This window comes from Elephas maximus, chromosome 20, assembly GCF_024166365.1.
Source record: "Elephas maximus indicus isolate mEleMax1 chromosome 20, mEleMax1 primary haplotype, whole genome shotgun sequence".
Taxonomy (NCBI): domain Eukaryota; kingdom Metazoa; phylum Chordata; class Mammalia; order Proboscidea; family Elephantidae; genus Elephas; species Elephas maximus.
The window spans coordinates 62,648,356-62,675,963 of NC_064838.1; the positions used below are offsets into that span (position 1 = coordinate 62,648,356).

Here is a 27,608-nt window from a genome sequence, read left to right on the forward strand (position 1 = left end):
TTAGTGGACATTGTGGTAGAATTTGTATTGCCCATCATCCTATCATGCGGATGTAGCAAGAGCGCTTGGGAATTGAGTAAGTCTTGGATACCTTCTACAGTAGCCACATTATTGAGGTCCAGTCTTCATAACAGAGAGGGAGAACAGTGTTTTCTTTCCAGAAACTCCATCTAACAATTAAGCACCATGACTCCCATGTTCAAAGCTTTGGTCAGCAACCTGTGGGTAGTCAGTGCCACGTGATGGATGACCTCACCATAGGCTCTGTTAAGGCCTAAGTTGATGTTTAGACCTGAGTTTAGTGTATTTCGTAATAGAGGATTCCTTGGGAGGTAGAAAAACTTGCCTATGTTTCTTTGGTTTGATTTTGGAATCATGTCTCCACTACTTGGCCCATTTCTTGGCTCTTCTACCTTCAGGAAGTGGTATAGTGTATTTTCCATCTCCTCTGAAACCTACAATCGTCTCTCTTTTTGACGTTCATGTGATACTGGCACTGTTAAGTTGTTGAAGGGGCTGCCTGGAATAAATGGCCAAGTCAATGAACATTCTATTTTTTCATGAAATATATGGATGGCGCCTGTTTAAACCCAAGTAGCTATTTTGTTTCTGCAGGCTAATCATTAGAATGTTTTCTGGTGTGTTTTACCATGGGGTGAGAGAAGCTGGGTACATCTGTTGTTCATCAGCATTTTCTTAACCTGGCTCACAAGCCAGAGCCTCCTGTTTGTCCAAGGAGGTGTGGCTTGCCTCAGCACCATCACTGGGGCAGCGAGGACTTTGTGTGTCCTTCAGGGCTGGGTCAGGTGGTAGAACCAAGGCTGGGATGCCTTCAGGGAGGCCGACATCACCTGTCCAACATGAGTCTAATCTTGTTCCTGTACTGAATGTCAGGAGAAATTTACCTCTCCCCATTTTTTGATGGGTCCTAATGTATTGAGCTGTGTATCTTAAATGTCACTGTGTTGTCTTTTTTGATTTTTATTTTTTATTAATTGTTGAGTAATCAGAGATAGAGGGAATAGATACATGAGCAAAGGAAAAGACCAGCTTATTTACACAGTTTTATAATACACTCACAATCCTGTGTATACTTGTTTCTTCTGCCTCTTGATTTGGTCTATCTTACCCCTTTTGGAAAGTTTGGCCAGGGAAGTGAGTTGACTTGTTTAGGGCAGGAGGGAAAGTGGGGTCATGAACTTCCTGCAGTTATGTGCAGATTTGATATATAAATGCATTTTTCTGGAGAGAGTCCCCAACTTCCATAAGATCCTCAAAGGGGATGGTGACACTTTTAAAAACCACTGATCTTGGCCTATAGGTTTAATGTAATTGCACTTAATTGAGACACTGACTCAGTTTCTACTATTTGTAGTGTTTGGTTTAAGAGACTTTTGCAAAAACTTTAGCAGTTGAAAAGTGATATGTTCTGGGTGCTCAACCTCGATGTTGCTATTCTAGGTCATCACTCCTGAAGAAATTATTCACCCAGATGTGGATGAGCACTCGGTGATGACTTACCTGTCCCAGTTTCCCAAAGCCAAGCTCAAACCAGGGGCACCTCTTAAACCCAAACTCAACCCAAAGAAAGCCAGAGCGTACGGCAGAGGTAAGCACCAATCACGTTGCATGGGAGGCTTGTCCTCTGGTGTTAGCAATTTTTTTTGTAGCTTTAGGAGAAGTGTTCTCAAAATCAAGAATGTATAGGCTTACCGATAACCATTGCCATCGAGTGGATTCCTGATTCATAGTGACCCTGTGGGACAGAGTAGAACTGTCCCATAGGGTTTCTGAGGAGCAGCTGATGGATTCGAACTGCTGACCTTTATGTTAGCAGCTGAACTCTCAACCACTGCGCCACCAGGGGCTCCTATATAGGATTAATTATCTTTTATTTATTCGCTTTTTAGTGGTAAAATGTATATAACATAAAATTTGCCATTTGAGCCATTTTTAAGTGTACAATGCAGTGACATTAATTAATTCACTGTGTTGTGTGACCATCGCCACTATTTCTAAAATTTTTTCATCACCCCAAACAGATACTCAGTATCCATTTAGCAGTAACTCCCCATCCCTCCCTCCCCCAGTCCTTGGTAAGAACCAATCTACTTTTGTCTCTAAGCATTTCCCTATTCTGGGTATTTCATGGAAGTGGGATCATATAAAGTGTTTGTCCTTTTGTCTGACTTATTTCGCTCAGAGCCCTGGTGGTGCAGTGGTTAAGAGCTTGGCTGCCCACCAAAATGTTGGCAGTTCAAATCCACCAGCCGCTCTTTGGAAACCCTATGGGGCAGTTCTACTCTGTCCTATGGGGTCACTATGAGTCGGAATCAACTCAATGGCAATGAGTTTGGTTTTTTTCGTTCAGCGTAATGCTTTCAGGGTTCATCGATGTCGAAGCAGGCATCAGATCTTCACTTCTTTTTAAGTCTGAGTAATACTCCTTGGCGTGTACATACCACATTTTGTTGTCCATTCATCTGTGGATGGACACTTGTATTGTTTCCACCTTTAGGCTTAATTCTTAAAGATAGTACAAGCCTCCTTTTTCAGGTGTTTTTTTACCTAAAGCTTCCTTGGGTTTCTAACCATCCTTTTCTGCCATACGAATCTGAGACTTTAAGAAATGTTGCAGCTTTCACATGATGGGGAATGATGAGTCAGTTGCTTTGTGATTTTAGTGCAGTCACCCTAGAATGAAGAAAGGACTGTTGTTCCCATTTTTCAGATGAGGAATTAGAAGCCAGCCCACCAGGGGGTCTCCACCGATGGGGGTGGGACAGGAGCCTGGCTCATCTGGCAGCTGATTCATTTCTCCTTCCGTTACGCTAAAGCTGCCTTGAGATTTCCAGATGGGGTGGGAGCTATTGTTAACCCCCGGCGAGGCTTCCTTGCTAAGACATCCTGTTTATGATCGCTGAGGCAGCAGCAGGACACTGTTCTGCTCAGGCTGTGTTATGGAGGGTTGAAGCCTTTTCCAGGCATTTGGTGTTCTGGCTGGCTCCTGACTTCAAGCACACCAGCTTTTTAAGGACAACGGTTACATGTCAGCACCGTGTGGTTTCCGGTAAAGATGAGCACAGTGAGACACAACTTACTCCCTTTTCTATGGGGATGGGAGTATGTTTATGTCTTAATTTTCATAATTAAAATTGGAATAACACTGATACTCATGTGATATTCTGTATGACCTTTCCTAGAATCCACAGTTGTTAGTATTTTAACTTAATAGCTTTCTCGCACTGTGTGTGTGTGTGTGTGTGTGTGAGATTGATGAATTATTTGAAAGTGAATTGCAGACGTGGTAAAGTTCGCTCTCAAATCAGCAAGCCTCTTCTAAGAACAGGACATCCTGCTACATAACCACAATATTCATTATCACACATAGGAAAATTAACAGTAACTCCCTATCATCTTCTATCCACTTTGTATTTAAATACTCCTAAAAAAAAAATTTTTTTTTTGTTCCAAGATTGTCTTTTATTATTGTTGTTTTTATATACAGAGTTCTGATTAAGATTCACTTATTGCATTTGTCACTTCTTCTTAGCCTCTTTTAATCTAGAATATACAATCCCCACCCCACACCACCGCCCTGCTTTCACTTTAAATGACATTGACTTTCTGAAGAGTCCAGGGCACTTGTAGGATGTCCCATATACTCATTCTCTTTTAACATAGCATTTCCCTACTTGGCATCAGCCTAGTTTTAAGACAGCACACAGCCAGGGCAGTGGTGCTGACCGTGTGCTGTTGTTAATCTCAATGGCCAGGTCCTTTTCATTAATCTTTTTAACATGATATAGACCAGCAAAGAGCCTGACTGTCCTAAAACAAACCCATTTGCCATTTGAGGTCCCTTTGGGCGATGAGGTGGGGTGGGGGTCTGTGCAATCATTTTTGTTATCTTTTTTTTGGGACTTTGTTTGAAATCCTCCTGTCATTTGCAGCCCCTTGATGAGGGGGCATTTCAGTGCTTGCTTTTAAAAGTATGTTCTCTAAGCTGTGACCCATGGTAGTGGCTGGAATGAGGAATCTCTGATTTTAAAGGTTATGCCGCGTTAATGGCGAAAAAGCAATGAGCAGCCAAATCCTTGTCAACAGAATTGGTCAAATGGATTGGACCTAATCAAGGCATAAAATACTTGTTTGTAATAACTTTATCGCTGGCTGTCCGGTTTCCCCATGTTGATGGGAGTTGGTTTCCTTTCACCATGCTGCTTTCTCCAAGACAGCTGCTTGCTGCAGCTCAGGAATGTGGCTGCTTGCTGCTGTTTCCTTCACCTGCCTTTGTAGTATTGTGCACTTGGGAAGGAAATACACCTTTTCTTCTCATCTTTTCAAGTAGGAAAACAAAGTGGTCATTTCAGGCAATAGGGCCATGACGTGAGGCCACGTGGTGAGGGCCTTGAGCTGTCATCCTGTCACATGGCGGGACGAGGGACAGGACAGTTTTGTTCTCTCTCCTGTGTGACCACACAGGTTCGTTTCTGCCAGTCAAACCAAAGAACAGAGAACACTTCTTTTTCTAGTTTCTAAAAGGATTGAGAGGCTTATTTTATTACATCTTCTGGGTGTTTAATAAATCCCAGTTGCCGGCTGGTTAGCACTTGCAGATCCATCTACTGAGCCTGAACTTGCTTAGACCCAGAAGGTTGAAAGGAAAACTGGGGTGAGGCAAACCTACAGCCACAAATAGATCTTTGTAGTGGTTTCACTTGTGGGGTTAGGTATGTCGAAAACATGGTAGGTATCTATCTGTGACCTAAGCAGAAATCCTTTCTAAAACCTGTCTTCTATATGAAATTTTTACTGCATAGCAAGCCATAAGCACCCCTTATGGAAAGGAGATGGGGTCAGCCTACATTCTGAGTAATCAAAGGGAATACCAGCCTAAATAGCAAGCATAGCTTCAGTGCAGTTTTCAAAGTGTGGGATGTGGTTCAACCCCCTCATCCACAATGGTTAGCCAGGGCAGGTGAGCCCAAGCCGGGCCTTACTTACTCAAATAGAGTAAGTTGCTTCTCAGGCTGTTGAAGTCATATGAATATTCATCAGTATTTTAAGTGCATGTTTACATCATTTATTTGTTAAAAGACTTATTTTCTGATCACTGTGTAAAAATTTAAGCAAAAGAAAAAATGTAGAAAATAAAAAGTGAAGCCCACTTCCTAACTGTTAACCTCATCCCTTCCTTCAGAGCCTAGGGTATTTCCTTCCAGCGGGTTCAGACTATGTACTTGCTTCCATTTGCTTTTCTTCCCCAACAGTGTGTGAAGGACATCTTATTATTAATCATTCTACTACCAGTTTTTCATTGTTGAAAACCAATACAGGTCTAGAGTATAGGAACACATGACCCATTGTCTTTAAAAATTGACGGCAAAGAAAAAAGAAGAGATGGAGGAAAATCTACAGGTTAAATGAGATTTAAGAGACTTAACAACTGGTTGTAATATGTGAACCTAATGAAATAAAATGGTGTCTAGCATTTGCATCAAAGTGATATAGGAAGAAAGAAACATTCTTTGACGGTTACCAGGGATGAGAGGAGGAGAGAGGGAAAATCAATAACTAAATAGTAGACACGTGTTAACTTGGGTGAAGGGAAAGAATACACGGTCGGGGGAAGTCAGCACAACATGACCAAAGCAAAGGAAGACACTGAGAGGTACCCAAGAGTAAAAGGCAGCAAAGGTAAATATTATTGCATATACAATCCTGCAGTAACAGTAATAACGAACAATACATTGCAGGTGGTCCCTAGGCTAATACATAAGCTGAACAAGTGTGAGATGGCTTATGGGAGTATACCCACAGGCATGTATAAATTTGGCAGTGGATTAAAAAAAGAAAAAAAATTTTTTTTTATTACTACATACATATCTGTATGTGCTACAAGTATATCCATCTACATAATAGAGCACATAGGGGGCACAGTTATGAAAACTTCTTAGCTAAAAAAAATACCTGCGGGACCAAATCACTGGGCTTGAGGGTTTAGGACCGTAGTCTCAGGGGACATCTAGGTCGATTAAAAAAAACATAATCCATAAAGACAATGCTGTACATCCTTCTTTGGTGAACATCGACTGGAGTCTTAAAAGCCTATGGGCAGCCATCTAAGATACAACTGTTGGCCTTTTCCCGTCCGGAGTAAAGACAAACAAAGACCCAAGAAAACAATTAGTTCAAAGGACTAATGGACCACATGAACCATAGCGTCCACTAGCCTGAGACCAGAAGAACTAGATGGTGCGTGGCTACCACTACCGACTGCTCTGATAGAGAACACAATAGAAGGTCCTGGACAGAGCAGGAGAAAAATGTAGAACAAAATGCAAATTCATAAAAAAGACCAGACTTAAGTGGTCTGTTAGAGACTGGTGGAATCCCGGAAGACTATGGTCCTTAACCCAGTGCCCAGTGCTGTCGAGTCAATTCCAACTCATAGGCACCCTTTAAACTCGAAACCGAATCCACTCCCGGAGATCACGTTTTAGCTAAACAATAGACGGGCCTATACAATGAACGCACACACCTGTGAGGAATGTGCTCCCCAGAACAATCAACCATATGAGACCAAAAGGGTAGTATTTGCCCAAAAACAAAGTTCGGAAGGCAGGAAGGGACAGAAAGCTGGGCAAATGGAAACGGACACCAGGGGGAAGCAGGAAGAGTGCAGAATGAAGGGGATAGAGAAAAGAATCTGTAAACTGGAAGGTTGAGCAATGGAAATGACTCATTTTGAACAACAGAGAGAAATACTAAGAAAATGACCAGAGCTTCAGGGACCTGTGGGACTGTAATAAAACGTCCAATATTTGTGTCATTAGAGAGTCAGAAGGAGAGAAAAAAAGTGGGGCTGAAAAGGTACTTGAAGAAACAATGGGTGAAGATACTTCAAATTTGGCAAAAGACATAAACCTACAGATTTAAGAAACTGAATGAATCCCAAGCAGGATGAACTTTCCCCCTCAACACACACACACAGACACACAGACAGACACACAAAAACACCAAGACACATCCCAAACTTCTGAAACTAAAGACAAGAAAAAGTAGATCTTGAAAGCAACAAGAAAGAAAGGAAACCTTATCTACAGGGGAAAAACAATTAGAATGACAGCAGATTTTTCATTGGAAGCCACGGAGGCCAGAAGGAAGGCATACAATATTTTTCAGGTGGTGAAAGAAAAAAAAAAAAAGATCAACCCAGAATCCTACATCCATTGAAAATACCCTTCAGGAATGAAGAGAGTAATCAAAACATTCTCAGATGAAGGAAAACTCAGAGAATTTGTCGCTAGCAGACCTGTCCTAAAAGGATGGATAAAGGAAGCTCTCTGAAAAGAAAGGAAATGATAAAAGAAGGAATCTTAGAATAAGATTCCTGGAACCTGAAACAGGAAGAAAGAACACAGTAAGCAAAATACAGGTAACTACAATAGACTCAAAAACCACAAACTACCAAAACTCAACCAAGATGAAATAGATTAACTGGGCAAAGGATATTATTTCGTATAAGCACATGTGAATCTATAATTATCTCAAAAAGTTTAATTAAAAAAAGAAGTAATCACGGAATGTTGTTTGAATAAATTTCAAACACTACTATATGGTCTTTAATGACAAACGAGACATCCTCTTGCTCAGACCTTGTTCCTCCTCCCCGTACGGGCCTCTCTGGAGACAAGCTCATTACTAGTTTCTTACCACATTATTTTTCACAGTTGTGTGGACTTCTGATTGAATTGCTCTGAACATTTCAGAGTAGGGATTTATTGAAATAACAAGGGAAAAAGACTTTCGACCTGTTGGTTTCTTCTGGTCATGTCTGGTCATGGCAGTTTGTCTCTGTCTCTGTCTCTAGCTGCAGGGCTAGATCCCACCATCCCTGCCCTCGGTCCCCCCAAGAAGACACAGTAGGTGATGGCTGAGGTGCCAGGCCTGGCCTGGCTTGTAACGTGTTGTGTAAACCCATGACAGGAATCGAGCCCACTGGAAACATGGTGAAGCAGCCGGCCAAGTTCACGGTGGACACCATCAGCGCTGGGCAAGGAGAAGTGATGGTGTTTGTCGAGGACCCAGAAGGGAACAAAGAGGAGGTATGTGGGAGAATACTGCCTCTCCCCCATCCTGTGCCCCAGGAACTTTTGGGAGCTTGTAACAGAGCCAGAACTGTACCTCTCATTTTCCTCACTGAAGCTCAAGACAAAAAGTGTTTTTACTGAAAGGGCACTGAGACTTAGTGTAGTTGAAGTAACTTGCTAAGAGCTGTGCCCTGGAAAAGAATATAAATTGGTATCCAGGGACAAAAAGGTCTTGTTGCTGAGGTTTTAGGTACTGAAGACTAGAACACTGAGGTGTTTCTTGTTCTACTCTTTCCACACTGAACATCCTTTGGTTTCCTTCCTCAGGGCCTTTGCACATGCTGTTCCCTGTGTCCTCCTGCCCTCTTAGGGCTGTATTTTATCCCTTGCACTTAGCACAATCTGAAATGCTAAGTTTATTGGCACGTTGCCTGTTTACCCCATTAGGGCAGAGATTCTGCTTAACTTGCTCATCGTTTAGTTTGGAGACCTACCAGTGTACCTGGCATTTCATAAGCTCTCAATGGCTGCTGAGCCAGTAAAGGTTTATGCTACCTGCTTTGTATTCTCTCTCATGTAGAGAGTTCCAGCCCTTGAAATGGTGGAGGATCCTGACTCTGTCATGCTTTTATGCTACGAGGTTTTGTTTTCTGTGACTTCAGGTGGCTCCTCTCCTGAGATGCCCCATGGGAGTGGCAGGGCAGGAAATTGCCAGCGCCTTCAAGGTTCTAACCTGGCAGCTCACTGCAGGACCTTGGCTGACGGAGCACGCCCTTCACTCACACCCCGCACCTTCTCTAACTGTCGCTTGTCTTCCCACCTAGGCACAAGTGACCCCTGACAGTGACAAGAACAAGACATACTCTGTGCAGTATCTGCCCAAGGTCACCGGGCTGCATAAGGTAAGTAAGATGAGGCGTCATGGTTGTGTGGCCTGCTCTTCTGGGCTTGCTTTGATATATGTGAAAGAAGAGTGTCTTAGGAAGAAGAGTGGTTTTCTTAACTTCTGACTTTTCTTTCTGGTTGTAAAAGCATCCATATTTATTGTAGACAGTGTGGAATCTCCATGAATCACTAGATTAGTTGAATTGCACTGACTAAGTTCTTTGCATTGTCATTCGATTTTTCTAACTCTGTCTAGGTAACTAATGGTTGCAGTTACATGCCTGGAGTGTAGATGCCATAGTGATTAAACTCTGGGCTCTTTGTCCTTAGTGCTTCCTTAAGTATTCTGCTTCAAGATGCTCTGAGTCTCAGTGTGGAGACCAGTTGACTATAACAGAGGCAAGTGACCCACACTAGTACCTGGAGAAACCATGGGGATCCAGCCCAACTTCATGTCTGAGGCCCCTAAGTGCTTTATCTCTGCACCATCTTGAGTTCTATTCAAGATAGAATCTAGTTGGCCTGTTGAGTGGCGGTCTAAGGGAGCCTGTCTTGCAGGAGAGTGAGGTGACCCAGGAGTGCGCCCTACCCTGGGAGAAAGCTCTTGGTAGCACGTAAAGGCCAATCCCGAGTACCATCCAAGATGCTGAGACATAGATGACTCACCACCTCGGGTTTCAGTAAATTCACCTGGATCCACAGCCTTAGATTTCTTTTACACCCTTAGAACATCACAGATTTGTGAAGAGAAAAAATCTTGAAGGAAGAATTTACAATGTAAAAATTCAGCCTAGTCAAGTATGAGTTCACATGAAAACCAGCCCAGTAGTGAGTCAAGCTTTAGATGAAAATTGTCATACTTTGTCTCAAATCCATGTATCTGGAAATGAGCTTGGTATCTTAAAAATACTTTGACTCTGGTGTTGAAACCTGGAACTGTATATTTTATTCCCAGAGAGAATAGTTCCTTCTGCAGCCCCCTTAAATAACCCAGTGTCCAAAGGTTCATGTATAAGTACTGTTTCATTTCCTACTAGAGAGGCCGGGCATACTGACTAAAGCGCTTTTAGTTTGCGAAAAGTAATCTAATTTAGAGATAAGGAGCCCTGGTGGCGCAACAGTTAAGTGCTTGGTTCTTAACTGAAAGGTTGACAGTTCGAACCCACCTAGAAGTTCCTTGAGAAAAAAACCTGGTGATATGCTCCTGTAAAGATTACCCCCTAGGAAAACCTATCGGGTAGTTCTGTTCTGTCATAGTTCTACTCTGTCGCATGAGATTACTGAGTTGTAATCAACTCGATGCCATCTAATAACAATAATAAAGCCAATCATGGTTCCTGGGGCCTAAAGGGAGTCCCACTCAGGTCACCTAACCTGGTTCTGGGGCTCCTGGTTCTAGCACCTTTTGTGCAGGCAGCCCTGAGGACGGTGGAAGAGAAGATCATCAACGCGTGTGGCTTGTGATTCTATCCCACTTCTCTATGACCTGCAGGTCACAGTCCTCTTCGCAGGACAGCACATCTCCAAGAGCCCATTTGAAGTGAATGTTGACAAGGCCCAGGGTGATCCCAGTAAAGTCACTGCAAAAGGCCCAGGATTGGAAGCTTCAGGGAACATTGCCAACAAGCCCACCTACTTTGACATCTACACGGCAGGTAACGTGCCTTTTCTGTGGATCAGACCTTTGGGCTTTCTTCTAGAGCCTGAGATGTAATCTTCGGGAGCCTGAAGGCTGACCTTTTGTCTTTTATTTATTGTATTTAAATACATAAATATTTTTGAAGTTATTTTTGTTGTTGTTGAGAATATACACACCAGAACATACACCAATTCATCAATTTCTACGTTATAATTCAGTGACATTGATTACATTCTTCAAGTTATGCAACCATTCTCACCCCCCTTTTCTGAATTTTTCCTCCCACATGACATAAACTCAGTGCCCCCTAAGCTCCTTATCTACTCTTTCAAGATGCTGTTGTCAGTTTGATCCCATGTAGATAGATCTTAAAAGAGCATAATGCTCAAGGCAGACATTCTTTACTAGTTAAGCTAAATATCGTTTGGTTTTAAGAAGACTTTTTGGTTTAAGGTTTAAAGATCCTTCTATCCTTTAAATCAAACAAACAACAATAAAAGCAGCTTTTTCAAATGTGTTGGTGATATTCTTAGATTTTTCAAAACCAGCTTTTCTTCTCTAAAATTACAGACTCAAGCTTGAGCTTCACTTTCAATAACTCAGTTTATCTGCACATTTCAACCCTGACTAAATAAATGTTCTAAAGCAAGTTTTTGGAAACCCTGGTGGCGTAGTGGTTAAGTGCTACGGCTGCTAACCAAAGGGCCGGCAGTTTAAATCCACCAGGCACTCCTTGGAAACTCTATGGGGCAGTTCTACTCTGCCCTATAGGGTCACTATGAATTGGAATCGACTCGACGGCACTCGGTTCGGTTTGGGTATTGGACCAAATTCTAAGCAAGGTATGATGAAAAAAAGGATCGAGTAAGACAGTCCTTGACTTGTCCACTTTCTTTTCAATTTGGAAAATAGAGAATGTGGTAAAAAAGGAAACATTCAGCCCTAACTCTTACCGCCCTGAGAAATATGGTCATTAGCGTTTTGGTGATGACCTTCCCAAGCGCCTGTCTTGTACTTGCAATTTGCATCTGCTTTTGCACTCGTCAACAGGGAGCTTTCAGAAAGAGGGCCTTGGGCTCATGGCACTCTCGCTCTCTCATAGGAGCCGGCGTGGGTGACATCGGTGTTGAGGTGGAAGATCCCCAGGGGAAGAACACCGTGGAGTTGCTTGTGGAAGACAAAGGAAACCAGGTGTACCGATGTGTATACAAACCAGTGCAGCCCGGCCCCCACGTGGTCAAGGTCTCCTTTGCCGGAGACACTATTCCTAAGAGTCCCTTCTTTGTGCAGGTTGGAGAAGGTGAGTTTGAGGGCCGTGTGTGCCTCTGGTGCCGAGACTCAGTGAGTGAGCTCACCAAGGCCAGCAGAATGATCGTGGTCCACACTGAGCCTGTGCCTGTGCCTTTTCTGCCAGGGTTGCTTATGGTGGGAAGTGGCTTCCTTAGTTTTCAAGATACTTACACTCATATCTTCCTATGGCCATGCAGTGACCTAGTGCTTTACTTGAATTAGCTCATTGAATTCTCTCCAAAACACTTGTACAGGGAGAGTCGTTATCCTCACTGACCGAGGAGGCTGCTTGAGGAGTTGACATTTACGGCTGAGGTTTGCGGTGGCAGCAGCAGAGATGTTGCTGGTGGCCCGCTGCCTCCACTGCTTGCCCTTTACTGGCTGCCAGGTACTTAGCACAGTTCGTCTAATCATCACACCTATCTGTGTGTTGTAGGTGTAGTTATTATCCCCAATACACAGATGGGGACACTGAGGCTTAGACAAGGTATTAGTGAGTAAGTACGAGGTATCAGGGCTGGGGATAGAACCCAAATCTCCTCTGTAGAGCCTGCCCTTAACCTCTCTTCTAACCTCCCCCTGCAACCAGGAGCAATTTTTCTCTAACGTTAAACTTTCTTTCCTCTCTTGACTTTGTTGCCTTTTTTGTTTGTTTTCCAACTCTGCTGCCTTCTCTAACCAATACTTGCATTTCCCTCTCTGTCCTTGGCATCTGCATCTTCAGACTTGACTTCTTCCTCTGAATCTCGCCTCTGGGCCAGCCAGGACCCCGAAGCTGTTGGCCTCCTAAATGATAGCACTGGGCCAGAGCGTCTTGGTCGGTAAGGCTGGCCGGGTGGGGCTTCTTTGCTAGTTCTTTGTGCTGCTTGGCAATGATAGCTGAGCTTATGCTGTTTGTGGCTTTAAGAAATTCCTGTGCAGGCATTATTGCAGCTTGTCTAGCCAGACCCCAAAGCCAGTGTCTAATTGCGTTTAAACATCCCTAAGGCTTGACAAGATGGCAGAGAATCTGGCAGTTTCCTTCAAATTCTTCAGCTCCATTTAGTGTTTATATGAACTTAGCAGTTGAGACTACATCCAGAAATTCCACGAGTTTTTCCTAAAGACCCCCGAGAAGTCTGGTCATCCTGTTGTGATTCGCTTCTGGTATGACCAGCTTTTCTCACCTTAACAAAAGATTAAAGAAAAAAACAAAAACATCCTATATATTCATAAGAAAAACTGTTTTTGACATAATGCAAGGGAGAATTTTGAACAGCTTTCCTATTTCTAATGGTGTTTCCCAACCTTCTCTCACTCATGGACTACCTGTTTCATTTCTAGCATATCCATCCATCACCTGTATTATCTGGTATTTCGTTAACAGGGTTTTAATTTTCGTTTATTAACCCTTCCCCCCGCCTTAAATGAGTTTATTCAAAAGAAACTCTGTATCACCTTCATACATGGACAACCACTGTCGCCTGTCGAGAAGTGTCAACTCTGAAACTGTGCTCATGCACAAAATGCCTAAAATCATCTCTGACCCCGGCAGCCGTCCGTATGATGCTTCAGAAAGCAGTGGTTTGCCCAGTAGCCAGCTGAGGACTTCCCTTGACATTGTGGGGAGGGGGAGGCAGAAGAGAAATATCTTCCTTCTGTGGACTGAAGAGTCTCATCTTCTGCAGCCTGTGACCCCCATAGTGTGCATGGAGTTGTCAAATATGTAGCATCAGATTTGGAAAGAAAAAGCCACTTAATAAACAACAGGACTTTTTACCCACTAATCTCCCATTTCTATACTTAATGAGGTCGCCTACGCTGAGCTAAAAATTCCTAGGGTACAAGCATGTCTTTTATCAGCTATCTAAAACTTTCTGACTAATACCATGAAGTAGTAGTTTGTAGACTTCTCATGCCAGGAGTATTAGAAGCTACCTTTGTCCTTAATGTTTAGGCTTTTAACTTGGAGTTTTTAAACTGAGTCCAGAAATCAAAACCAGAGCGGTGTTTGCTGCTAATTGTTGTGTTCGTAGCCACTCTTATTCTGAGGAGCCTTCAACAGACAGCACTCAGATGTTGGCATGCCTTGGCCAAGCTGGCACTGACCTGGTCTCCTTTTGAGCTGTTCCTTGTTATTTTTGCCTGACTGTTCATGCGGAAGACAACAGCTATGCTTCGACTTTTAGAAATGGCTGACCCAGAGATTGGAATCCGGTCAGATGTTTTCAAGCGCTGCATTTTCCAAGTACGCTTGAAAAAGCCCAGTCTTCCCAATTACTGGGCGCTGGAGCATGGCAGTGAGGTTTGAATATGGTCCAGCACTTGGTCTTAGCTCCTCCTCACCACAGAGTGGACGAACGCTGGGCTTCATCTGGTATCAGGAGCACAGCGTGGATTCGCTGGGCTCTCTGCTTTCTTTGCCAAAGTAACTTCTCCCCAGTCCCTCTGTGGTGTGGCTGGACAAAGCTGTGTTGTGTCCTTATTTGCTAGCCTGGTGTGCTCCTCAAATGGGACCCCTGGTCTCGGGCAACTGCTGCATGCTCTTTGTGCAAAGCAAACATTTCTTGGCGGGTGGTTCCAAGTTACCTTGGCTTGCTCAATTCTGACTGGAGAATGAAAGGTTGAATTGATGTCGAAACTGTGCTTGCAGCCTGCAGTCCAAATGCCTGTCGGGCCAGTGGCCGAGGCCTGCAGCCCAAAGGCGTCCGCATCTGGGAGACTGCAGACTTCAAGGTTGATACCAAAGCTGCTGGAAGCGGGGAGCTCAGCGTAACCGTGAAGGGTCCTAGTAAGTGCACCTTTGTTTCCCCATTCCGGGTGTGATTTGGGCTAACTTTGCAGCCATGGTTTATGGATTTTATTCCATGGCCAGCCTCATCATTTTATCCCAGAGACCTGTGTTGAGGATTTGAAGCTATCCGGGCTTCAAAGGTGAAGGGAACAGTGATTGATTAGTGATGTCTGCCCTGGGTGCAGGACAGAACAGTGGGTTGCTTGATAATCTCACATTATATTAAGGCCTTTGGGAGTAGAAAAAGCAGCGATGTAAGAGAGCTGGGGAAATGCTTCCCTTGGGACAATTCAAAGTGACCCATTTTTTATTCAAGGATACCTAGACTCAGGGAGGAAAGGTCTTGCCCGAGGTCACACAGCTTGTAAGCATTGGAGCCGGAATTCACGCACTGCTCTCCAAGCCTGTGATCTTCCCACTGCAGGTTACAGTTTATAGACTATGAAATTATGTCAAGTACCTAATTATATTATCATAAGTGTTTATAGAAGGGAAAAAAAAATTCCCTAAGATTAAGTTTTCTTTGTAGATACATGCCATTCTTGGAGGGGCACATTGTACCCTGCAAACCATTCTTGCTCCCTCTATTGGGAAGGGAGACTGTGGTTGCAGGGACAGGTGTCTTCCCTGCCCATCTTCAAGGTTTTCCCTGGACCAGATGAGCCACTCAGCAGCTCTGGACACAGGTGGAGCAGCCCTCGGTGTTTTCACTTCTGTTCCTGTGGGATCTTGAGCCTTCTGTGCTAGGACTGCCCTCACCCTGTGTTCCCCAAAGGCTGGGGCAGGAACGTTCTGCACTCCAGAAAGTTACTATGTGATCACCAAGCTTTGGAGTGGGTGTTCCCCGAGGGCAGCCAAGGTTCTAGACTGCCCACACCTGGAGCCAGGCTCCTCAGGGGCTGGTCTTCCTCCCGGCTTGTTGCAACAGGAGCCAAGGAGTCATTTTTCTCTGACCTTGGATTCTTGCTTGACTCAACGGCTTTCCCAGCCAAACCTCAGGGCTTGACATAAAACAAGTTCCTGCCTGATGGCTCAGTCTAGAGTTTGAGGTGTAAAACATCTAAAGCCTGTCCTCATAGATAGCCTACAAGGGCCTTCTCGTTTTTATTGTCCAACATGAGTTGGAAAGGAATGTGGAGACATGAACCTGAAACTCATGCCAGATACTCATAAAGGTTCTTTCTCTCCCCAGTTTTTGTGGGGGCTGAGAGAGTGGCTTTTTTTTATTGGGAAATAGCCAAAAAATTCAGTCACATCTCAGCATAACATGTAATGTTGAGAAGTGATTGAATTTATCTTTACACAGACCCAGGAGAACTTCCTTAAGCTAGTTAGCTGGGAAAGCTTCCATTTCCCCACGCTCCGAAGCCAAGATGGGTCTGTTTTCAGCTTTGGAGTAACCTCACGGGTTTTGGTGGCTGCGTGCTTTAAGGCATAGTCTCTGGGTGGTGCAAACAGTGAACGCGCTCATATGCTGATGAAAAGGTTGGTGTTTCAAGTCCATCCAGAGGTGCCTAGGAAGAAAGTCCTGGGGATCTGCTTCTGAAAAATCAGCCATTGAGAACTCCATGGAGCACAGTTCTACCCTGCCGTGCTCGGGGGCGCCGCGGAGCACGGTTCTACCCTGCCGTGCTCGGGGGCGCCGCAGAGCACGGTTCTACCCTGCCGTGCTCGGGGGCCCCGTGGAGCACGGTTCTACCCTGCCGTGCTCGGGGCGCCGCGGAGCACGGTTCTACCCTGCCGTGCTCGGGGGCGCCATGAGTCAGTCGACTCGATGGCAGCCGGCCTACCCTGAGGCAGCTCACCGAGATTTGTATGGCGCTTATGTTTTGTGGATATTAGTCTCTTTATGTTCTTGTCTTTTGGACTCTTCGTTTTAAGCCTAGGATCGCTCTGGAAAGATTGTGTGCTTCTTTCCCACAGAGGGTCTGGAGGAGCTGGTGAAGCAAAAAGGCTTCCAGGATGGAGTCTATACCTTCGAGTATTACCCCAACACCCCAGGGAAATACAGCGTCGCCATCACATGGGGGGGGCACCACATTCCAAAGAGGTGAGGCTCCAGCTGGGGACAGGGCTCCCCGGGGGACCTGGGCTCAGCACGCTCACGGGCAGTGGCTTTCAGGCTGCAGGAGGGAAAGAGATCTTTGTTCAAGACTTTTTTTCAGAGCAGCATACAGACTTTTGGCCAGTTCTCAAAAGCGGCAGAAAGTCACTGTGGTTTCGGCTGCCTTGATTTCAATCAAATGCTGGCAGTTTGGGGCTGGTGGGAGGCAGGGGAGCCAGGAGGAGCAGTAATAGAGAGCAAATGGGCTGTGTGTCTGTACGCCCTTCTGTAAACTGAGATTTTCTTTTTTCAATGGATGTCTCTGTTCGGGAATTCCACGGGGGTAAAGTCTGCTACGGTTTACATTAAAATCATCTACGGGAGCGCCATCAGGGACGGGGACACAGTCTGTAGCTTTGCCTCGTGGGCGTTGCAGTTGCCACCTGGGCATTCATGTCTGCTTTCAAGTGCTGTCCTTGGGACGACATTAAACTCTGAATAAATTTAGTTTACCTGGAGAAATATTTGGGTATTCTAGGGCTTTAGGAGTCTAAGTGCCCTTGTTTTTAACCTCCCACACCAGAGTTAAAGTACGTCCATTTATGTATGTGATAAAGCCTACTCCACACGGTTTGCTTGTTATACCATAAGCCGGGTAAGGGAAAGTACACACTCTCTGAACTTCCGGGGCTCACAGTTTGGTAAGCCCTGCTGCACACAAAGGGGAGTCCCTGGTCGGTGCAAACGGTTAACACACTTAGCTGCTAAATGAAAGGTTGTTGGTTCAAGTCTACCCAGAGGTGCCTCAGAAAAAAGGCCTGGCAATCTACTTGTAAAAAATCAGCTGCTGAAAACCCTGTGTGGCACAGTTCTACTCTGACGCACATGGGGTCCCCATGAATTGGAACGGACTCAAAGACAACTGGTTTTTGGGGGGGTTTGTTTTTTGGCACACTAAGGGACAGGTAAACAACCAGGATAGTGCAAGGCAGGGTGTCTTTGAGTGCCAACCCCGTGGCCACCTGAGCTCCTGAGGCAGCCATATTACACTATATTGTTGACATAATAATGGCTGTATGGGGACCTGCAGGGAGGAAGGGTTTGGCTGGACATTGGGACTCCAGGTCAAAGGATCAGGTAAGTGGAAAGAATGTACATTAACAGCTTATGGCTTTCTTTATTCAGCCCTTCTTCTCTCTTTAATGCTTCTTCTATTCCTGTCCTGCTAGCCCCTTTGAAGTTCAAGTTGGCCCTGAAGCAGGCATGCAGAAAGTCCGCGCATGGGGCCCTGGACTCCATGGTGGGATCGTCGGAAGGTCGGCCGACTTCGTAGTGGAGTCCATTGGCTCTGAAGTGGGGTCACTGGGTAAGTGGAGGCAGCTGACCAGCAGCTTCTAGAGGGCTCAGGTTACAGGGTACCTGGTGCCTGGGCTCTGGCTGGGTCTCATCTCGACCTCACTGCCCTTAGCGCTTTTGCCTCCAGACCACCTGAGGCCATCTCTGGATACTGCAGGGGAGATTGCAGCTCCCACTTTCCTCCTGCCCTTCCAGCTGCCCCTGCCGCTGGCACTGACATTCCTTCATCCGCTAGACCTTGAAGGCAGAGGCCTTGTATGGGTGTTGTTCCTGGTGGTGCAGTGGTTAGTGCACTCGCTAACTGAGAGGTTGGCAGTTTGAAGCCATCAGCTGCCCTGTGGGAGACAAGCGTGGTAGTCTGCTTCCATAAAAATCACAGCCTTGGAAACCCTGTGGGGCAGGCGGTTCTGCTCTGTCCTGTAGGGTCATTATGAATCAGAATCGACTCAATGGCAATGGGTTGCTTTGTTTTTTGGTGCTAAAACAGTACCTGGAACATAGTAGGCACTCAGCAAATATTGTTGACTGATCTTTTGTTCGGATGAATCAATGAATGGATTTTGCTGAAATTAGAAATTTGGCAAGTAAATATGTTCTTTGGATCATATCTGAGGTTTTTTGTTTTTTTTTTAAATATACAGCAGATGTATACATGAGCATTTTAGATCAGGGGGTCAGTGAACTTTCTTTGTAAAGGACCAGATAGCAAATATTTTTGGCTTGTGGGACATATGGTCTCTGTCACAACGGTTTTACTCTGCCATTGCCATTGTAGCGTGAAGCAGCCTTAGACAAGTAAATAAGTGGGCGTAACTATTCTAGTAAAACTACTTGCAGAAGCAGGCAGCGAGCTGGATTTGGCCCACGGGCTGTAGTTTGGTGATCCATGTTTTAGATAACAAATAAGCAAAAAGGGAAAAATAAGATTTATCATGTTTAATTCTCCCTTCTAGAGAAAAAATATTAAACCTTTTGGTACATCCTTCCAGGCTTTTCTTTTTCTGTAGATTCACATACAGATGTTGATCTACAACATGAAATATTTGGGGGAAATCTATCTTTCTGCACCAGTTAAATATGGGATACATCTTCATTGTCCATGGCTTCCATGGAGTTCCATTGTACGGAGACATCTATTGTTAGGTTCTCGAGTTATTTCCAGGGTTTTGCTATAAAAATAATACTGAATACAGATCCTTGTGGCTAACCGTTTACACATATCCTAGGTTATTTCCTTCAGGTAAATGCCCAGATGTGGCTCTGCTGGGGCAAAGAGAGAGTGTAGGTTTAAGACTTCTGGTATGTGTTGCCATATTGCCGACAGAAAGTTATGCTCAGTTAGATGGTTTAAAAAAGTATAGACCCCAACGCTTCCATCTCTACTGAAAGCTCGGTGGGCTTGGTTTTGTGTGAAAGGCACACAAGCAGATTTCAATCTTCTGGCAAATACAGTTTTTTAGGGGGCCAGAAGGATTGAGTTGGTAGCAACATATAATAGGTTCTTTCTACAGTGTAACCAGGAAATCCTCCCCTTCCATCCCCAGGGTTTGCTATTGAAGGCCCATCTCAGGCGAAGATTGAATATGACGACCAGAATGATGGATCGTGTGACGTTAAATATTGGCCCAAGGAACCTGGCGAATATGCCGTTCACATCATGTGTGATGACGAAGACATCAAGCATAGCCCATACATGGCCTACATCCACCCAGCCACAGGAGACTACAACCCAGACCTGGTGAATCAGCTTGTTGTGTTCCCTTTTCTCTTCCTTACTTCTGGCTCTCTTCCCGCTGCCTGAAGAGCTGCCTTAGGCAGTGTGTAGAGAGATGATAGAGAGGAGCCATTTAGAGCTTAGGAAGCAGCTGATCCTGAATTTGAATTCTGTTGGTACCACTTAGCGCTTTTATGATGTTGAGCAAGTAACTCACCTCCTTGATTCCTGGTATCCTCCTTAAAGTGGGGATGATAATGGTGTCTGCTTTGTAGAGTTTCTGGGAGGAGTCAAGAAGGTAACATGCATAAAGAGAACCTTTAGCACAGTGCCTGGCCCATGTGGGAGACTCCGTAAGTTACTCTGTTCTTGCAATCCAGAGCTTTGTGTTTCACCCTTGATGTGTTCTGTGGTTATTCGTGACGTTTCATAAAGATCCCCTTCCCCACCTCCAGCTCACTGTCTCTTAAACTGGAGAAATTTTTGCAGTATTTCCAAGAGGTCTCATCTCATACCCTTAGTGGCTGATGAGCATCAGGCGTGAGCAAGCCTGGCTAATGAGAGAAGACCTGTCACTGCTGTTCACCCACGTGGGCAGCTGTCCATAGGCTGTCGTGGGTCCAGGCTGGTAGCGTCCCCCTCTTTGGCCAATTGCTAGCCCTTTATGCTCTGAGGGCTACAAACTTTTGTAACATTGTCTGTGATGAAGGTTCTAAGCCCCCTGGAAGTGGTAACAGTGAGGTTGGGTATAGTTGGAAGTCCATACCCCAGCTCAGAATAATGTAGGGAGCTCAGACTAGTTTGGGACCTGGTTTTCGAGAATTTTCTCCCTCACGAGAGATTAATGAGATACTTTTTTTTTTCTTAATTATTGTAAAAATTGTATATCCAAAACCAAACCCATTGCCGTTGAGTCGATTCCGACTCATAGCGATCCTATAGGACAGGGTAGACCGGCCCCATAGTGTTTCCAAGGAGCGGCTGGTAGATTCGAAGTGCTGACCTTTTAGTTAGCAGCTTAGCTCTTAACCGCTGCACCACCAGGGCTCCAAAATATATATAACATTCTGCCAGCTCAACATTTTTTATGTGTATAACTCAATGATACCAGTTATATTAATCATGTTGTGCGACCACTGTTGGTATCTGTGGCCAAGTCTTCCATCTCTGTAAACAGAGACTCGATGCTTCCTAAACGATGACTTCCCCCTTTCTACCTGTTATTTTTAAGTTACCATCTACTTTAGCATTTACTTCTCCTAACCATCCTGCTATGTAGAGACCGTAAAGCCAGACACAGGTTTTGATCTTCCCCCACATCCTGGTGACCAGTCTTCACATAGGGGTTTAGTTGGGGCATTGCATAGGAAGAGAAGCAATAATGATTCTCTTTCCAGGTGCAAGCATATGGGCCAGGTTTGGAGAGATCCGGGTGCATCGTCAACAACCTGGCTGAGTTCACCGTGGACCCCAAAGATGCTGGAAAAGCTCCCCTGAAGATATTTGCTCAGGTAGGTGTCTAGGGGTCACCTGTGCAGGAAAGTGGCAGGTGACAAGATCTCTGAATTTTAATGGCAAGTTGCTCAGTCCATCTGGTCCTCAGTTTCCTCATCCACACATTGGACATAATAAGAATTTTGTCTCGTGGGGTTATGTGAGGATTAAATGAGATTCTAACGTGTAAAGCACCAGGGTGCTTTTGTCATCATGGTTTGTATTCCCTGGAAACAAGGCTTGACTCTTTCGGATTACCCTGCAACGTGTCTTCACGTGGCTGGAGCTACTTAGGCCATGATAGAGGGGAGGCTTGGAAAGAAGGCTGTTTTTTTTTTTTCAATCTGCTTATCTAATTTAATTGAATTTGGCCAGAGAATTTAAATGCAAGATTGAAATTAAGAAGCACTGAGTAGCCGTGAATTTCCTCTTGGGTCATTTGCTCTTTCTTTTAGAAAATTCGTGTGGTAAAATACATATAGCAAAAAATTTTAACTATTCTTAAGTGTACAGTTCAGTGATATTAATTATATTCACTATTTGCTCTTAATTAAAAGATTAATTATTAATTAAAAATAAGTAATTGGTATAATGTTTCACCTCCTGCCATTGTATTGTGAAGACGTGGCACGTTGTGATTACTTTGGGAATTTTGGTTGGCGTGAGTCAAGCGAGTGGCGACTTGACTGTCTGGGAAGGCAACGATGCCCCTGCTTGGCTAAAGACAGCACGAGGGCCAGCTCTGTTCCTAGCCCCAGCTCTCTTGCAGGATGGGGAAGGCCAGCCCATTGACATCCAGATGAAAAGCCGGATGGACGGCACGTATGCCTGCTCGTACACCCCACAGAAGGCCATCAAGCACACTATCGCTGTGGTCTGGGGAGGTGTGAACATCCCACACAGCCCCTACAGGGTAGGTTGTGAGGCGGAACCTGGGGCAGATCTGGGGGCTCCATGCCTGATGGCCAATACAGAAATAAACCTGTAGAAAGGACCCATCCTTGGTAGAACTTGAAAGGTGAGTGGGCTGAAAGGCAGAGTACTTTAGACTGTCCACAAGAATTCTAACAGTGTTTCACTGGATCCAAGTGTAGGAGAGCTTGTAATGACGTTCCTCCTGTCTTATCTAGGTCAACATCGGGCAAGGCAGCCATCCCCAGAAGGTCAAAGTATTTGGGCCAGGTGTGGAGAGAAGTGGTCTGAAGGCAAATGAGCCTACCCACTTCACAGTGGACTGTACCGAGGCTGGGGAAGGTGAGAGGGGGTGTCACCCAAAGCAGTGATTGTTGCTCCTTAGGGGAAAAAGGTCTTTTTTAAAGTTTTAAGGGCCGTGAACCAGGAAGTAGACCTTCCGGATAGGGAATTGGTCATCTAATGAGCGTCTGTGTCAGCTCCTTGCTGATGTACACTAATCTTCCATCTCCTCCCCCAAACCCTGACTTACCATCATCCCTTTCTCGTATTTACTATTAGAAGCTTCCTGGTTGCTCTTTTGGTGTGTTAGCCTGAGCTGGCAGTGATTGCAAGGGACGTGCTGTTTCTTGTAAACGGTGGCTAATGAGCTGGTCTGTTCCAGGTGATGTCAGCGTCGGCATTAAATGTGATGCTCGGGTGTTAAGTGAAGATGAGGAAGATGTGGATTTTGACATTATCCACAATGCCAATGACACGTTCACGGTCAAATATGTGCCTCCCGCTGCTGGGCGATACACTATCAAAGTTCTCTTTGCATCTCAGGTTTGTGTTTGAGCCTTAAAGGAGGTGGACGGGAGGGGCCCGCTTTGCGCGTCCTTTCTGGCCACCTGTGTTTATCTCCCCTTCCGGATTTTAACAACAGAGAAGGCATCTTGAGAACTCTGTTCCGTAGTTTTCCTCTGGTTCCTAAAAACCAAGAAGGAAAAAAGAAACACCCAGAGCTGGATTTTTACTACTTTCAAACAAAAGTGAGGCAGTGTGTTTGGTGATTAAAAGTAGAGGCTCTGGACCGAGACTGGTCTGTTATAAGCGTTTATCAGTTTTTGATAAGTTGACTTCTAGGTGTGTTCTACTTTGACCTCCTTGAAGTGATGCCTTTGCCCTCTACTCTTAAACCTTTATAGGGAGAGGGCTTTACAGTGTCAGCTAGAGTTCTTATTTACATATGATAGTGAAGATAGGGAGAGCAGTACCCGAAAACAGGGAAAAATGAAATCCTGGGGATTAGAAGAAGCTTTACACAAAAAATAGGAACCTCAGGAGAAACTCCTGTGCCTAAAAGTAATTATCTTGAGTTCACTTAACCCAATCAGTTAACCTCTTCTGCCTTCATTTTGATAAGTCTGCAATATTCTTTTTTGTGGTAAAAAGATACATAACAACGTTTGCCAATTCAACAATTTTTACATGTATAATTCAGTGACATTGATTATATTCATCATGTTGAGTAACCGTTAGCACTCTCCTTTTCCAAATTATGCAATATTCTTTTTGAGGAATTAGAATCATCCCATTTTTGATTAATTTCCTGCCTTCTCAAGACCTTGGCTCTTGGCTGTCCCTGGAGGATGTTTCTTTTCCCTGACTCCATTTCTTGTTTTTGTTTTGGGTTTTATTTCACTCGTGGTGTGTTTTCATTCTAAGTACTCATCATTTGATATTAAAGAGTTTCTAGATTTGCCTATGGAAAACCTCCCCTTAGCTGTGGAGAAAACAGGTCAAAGCCTATGGTTTTAGGGATCCAGGCATTAGTAAGTGACTATTGTGACACTTACCTGATGCTAGAATATGGAGACCTGACCTGTGGTGACGAAAACTTGCTCACAGCTCCCTAAAGTAAGAGTCGTGCTAAGGTTTCAGCCCTTTGCGTTTGGGTACAAGGCTAAGCTCTGGCAACTGCTTCAGGGGCTTTCCACTGAGAAGAAACTGTCTCTGCCACAGGAAATCCCCGCCAGCCCTTTCAGAGTCAAAGTCGACCCTTCCCATGACGCCAGCAAAGTGAAGGCAGAAGGCCCAGGGCTCAGCAAAGCAGGTAAGATGGCGCTCGTGCATGGCTGTCCTAGAGGCCTTCTCCTAGCCAGTGATGGTGGGCGTGCCTGGTCCAGGGCTTTGATGGGCTCATTTTCCCCAAAAGCAGGAGTTCTGTTGGGCTCAGATGTAGCAGTGGTGGCGCTCCTGTCTGAGCTGTTGGCCAGTGGCCCCTGACACTGGCTGCCAGGCAGAGCTGGTGCTGTGGAACCTGTCAGGCTGGTTCTAAAAGTGAAACCACTCTGGTCTGCCAGTCTCCTCACGTCACAGTTTGTCCTTCCAGGTGTGGAAAATGGGAAGCCAACCCACTTCACTGTCTACACCAAAGGGGCTGGGAAAGCCCCACTCAACGTGCAGTTCAACAGTCCCCTTCCAGGCAATGCAGTGAAGGACTTGGATATCATCGATAATTACGACTACTCCCACACTGTTAAATACACGCCCACTCAGCAGGTAGGGTCCTTCTCAGCCCCTCCTCTGCTGCTTCCTAGCCAGGTATCTTTCCACTCAACACTGCCTAGGGTCATCTTTAACACCAAGGGGTGTAATATCCTCTCTGTTGGAAGTGCTCCACTGTAGGAGATGGCTCTTCATGCCTTTTGTTCAACCTTTCTGGGAGCGCTGACAAAAAGCCTAATTGGTGTTATCAGGAGGGCCTGCAGAGTTCAAGCGATTCCCACAGAACAAGCAAGAAGCCAGCTCCAAGTCTCCCCACCTCAATCTCCTGCCTCCATTTTGGATTTTATTGGAGAAATGCTGAATTCCTGAAATTCTGGACCTAATACCTACCTCTCCTTTACACACACAGTCTCTCTCACACACACATACACACTTAACACACATGCTGTCTCTCGTACTCACACTCTCACTCTTACACATTTACTCTCTTACACTCTTACGCGCTCTCTCTCACACTGTCTTATACACACTCTCACACTGACATGTATACTCTTCATCTCGCTCTCACACTCATTCTTTCACGTAGTCTCTCTCACACACACCCTCTCACTCACACTCTCTCACACTTTGTCTTATACATGCTGTCTCTCACACTGACACACACGCTGTCTTCTCCTCACTCTCACGTTCTTTTATACACACTATCTCACACACACACCCTCTCATGCTCTCTCTCACGCTGTCTTATGCACGCGCTCTCTCACACTGACACACACAGTCTTTCTCTCACTCTCACACTCACATTCTTTCACACACACTGTCTCACACACGCACCCTCTCATGCTCTCTCTCATGCTGTCTTATACACGCTCTCTCTCACACTGACACACACTGTCTTCCTCTCACTCTCACACTCACATTCTTTCACACACACACCCTCTCATGCTCTCTCTCACACTCTGTCTCATACACGCATTCTCTCACACTGACACACTGTTCCTCACTCTCACACTCACACATTCTTTCATACACTCACACACATACATACTTTCTCACTCTAACACATATACTCTCTTATGCTCTTATGTGCTCTCTCTCACAAATACTCTGTCTCTTACACTGACACACACACACTATCTTCCTCTCACTCTCTCACAGTCACACATTCTTTCACATTCTCACATACAGACTCTTTCTGACACCCACCCTGGTATCCTTACCAGCTGCCTTTTAGTCTTTTATTTCTTACGTACGGAAAAACAACTGTTTTTCCTTGCTGAGCCTTTAGCTTAGTTTACCTTTTACAAAGTGTTACAGTGGGATCTTTTCTCAAAGAGCCAGTTCAGCCCAGTGGGATCTTTTCTCAAAGAGCCAGTTCAGCCCTTAGTCCCTGGGGCCCAAAGCACCATTTAAAGCATCAGTTGTCACATTTACAAAATGCAGGAATACAAACAGGATCTTGCAGCCCAGGCTGGCTTGCTCTATTTTAAGGCAGTAATGAACTCAAGTACTACTTCTCTGTACAAGTTTATGTTTATTAGTTTAGAGTTTTGTTTTGCTTCATGTCTACTTCTGGGGTCCAGGGAACAAATATCCTAGCAGAACAGTCTGGGCTTTACTACTTATGCATAGTGTTCTAAACAGTCTTTCTAAACTTCTGAGATTCCTTCATCCTTGAGGAAAAGAGCCTCACCCCCACCCGCTGTGAGAGATGCCACGTGGAGGAGAAGGGTGATGGCTTTTGGCAGAACATTACTTAAGCAGTGGTGCTCCTGCTCAGGACCTCTCAGTAAAGAGCTGACTGGAGAAAAGTGGGGAAGGATGTGGGGTACAGTGAGGAGAGCATGAGGCGGATGGTCCCTTGCTTTGCCCTGGGCTGCCGGTCCTTGGAGATGGGGTCTTTACTATGAGAACTTACCTGGCGGTGGGCTTTCTGGGGTAAGATGGTTGTGTACCACATTACAAGCCTGGCCTCTTATCTCCAGACTTGTGTCTTCTATGCTTTTTTCTCCTAATGAGGGGCTCGATATTAGTAATGGTAAAACTAATACTTCTGCAATTAGAATACCTTTCCTCATTGGGCAGCTCAGTGGTAATGAGGTAATTATTTTTCCCTCTGTTGGTTCTGAGGGCTGAGCCTTACTACCACTAGGGGCATTGACTTGAATGTTATCTTTGTTGTGTAATCAGACATTTTTGTGCAAATGCCAATTCTCCACATTCCTCAGGAGACGGCACCAGCCACGTACACTGATCACGGATCACAAGGTCATAGAATCTTCTAAAAATACTCTGCAACATTTGCTTTATCCTATATCTATATACCTTTTTTTTTCCCCTTCTACTGTGGTATATGCAGCCCTGGTGGCGCAGTGATTAAGAGGTTGGCTGCTAACCAAAAGGTTGGCTGTTTGAATCCACCAGCTGCTCCTTGGAAACCGTGTGGGGCACTTCTATTATGTCCTGTAAGGTCACTATGAATCAGAATCAACTCAGTGGCAACTGGTTTATTGTGGTATATATGTAACAAAACATTTTCCCTTTCAACATTCTTCACGTGCACAATTCAGTGTTAACAATGTTAATTGTGTTTATCATGTTGTTCAGCCATCGCCATGATTTGTTTACAGATTTTCCTACCACCTTTACCAGACGCTCAGCGTCCCCTGAGCAATGAGCTGTATATACCTTTTTGTGTTTTGGCTGGACTGTTAGAAAGTAAATTTCAGACCTCAGGACAGGATTGTGTTTTGATCTGCACCCTCAGAAAGGACTGCAGGGCTTGTTTCCCTGGATGCCCCAGCTGACAGTGGACGTGGAGCCCCAGGTGGAGGTCAGGAACCTAAGTCCTATTTGGCTGCCTTTGAAGTGATGCTATAGTGGAAGGCTCCTTACTTCAGAGTCACCTCAAGGTC

The 27,608-nt window shown here is 44.9% G+C and overlaps 1 protein-coding gene across 2 annotated transcripts in view; it reads left to right on the plus strand.

Moving 5' to 3' along the window:
• The window catches only part of FLNB (filamin B), a 162,710-nt gene that overhangs the window by 72,064 nt on the left and 63,038 nt on the right, over positions 1-27,608 (plus strand). For both annotated transcript variants that reach the window (XM_049863255.1, XM_049863256.1), the window contains exons 4-18: positions 1,462-1,609; positions 7,993-8,111; positions 8,921-8,998; positions 10,474-10,636; positions 11,723-11,920; positions 14,543-14,680; positions 16,607-16,733; positions 17,957-18,093; positions 19,628-19,821; positions 21,195-21,308; positions 22,061-22,204; positions 22,422-22,545; positions 22,868-23,028; positions 24,208-24,298; positions 24,578-24,747. In XM_049863255.1, the coding sequence (XP_049719212.1) occupies positions 1,462-1,609; positions 7,993-8,111; positions 8,921-8,998; positions 10,474-10,636; positions 11,723-11,920; positions 14,543-14,680; positions 16,607-16,733; positions 17,957-18,093; positions 19,628-19,821; positions 21,195-21,308; positions 22,061-22,204; positions 22,422-22,545; positions 22,868-23,028; positions 24,208-24,298; positions 24,578-24,747 (2,106 nt within the window). The remainder of the gene's footprint in view (positions 1-1,461; positions 1,610-7,992; positions 8,112-8,920; positions 8,999-10,473; positions 10,637-11,722; positions 11,921-14,542; positions 14,681-16,606; positions 16,734-17,956; positions 18,094-19,627; positions 19,822-21,194; positions 21,309-22,060; positions 22,205-22,421; positions 22,546-22,867; positions 23,029-24,207; positions 24,299-24,577; positions 24,748-27,608) is intronic.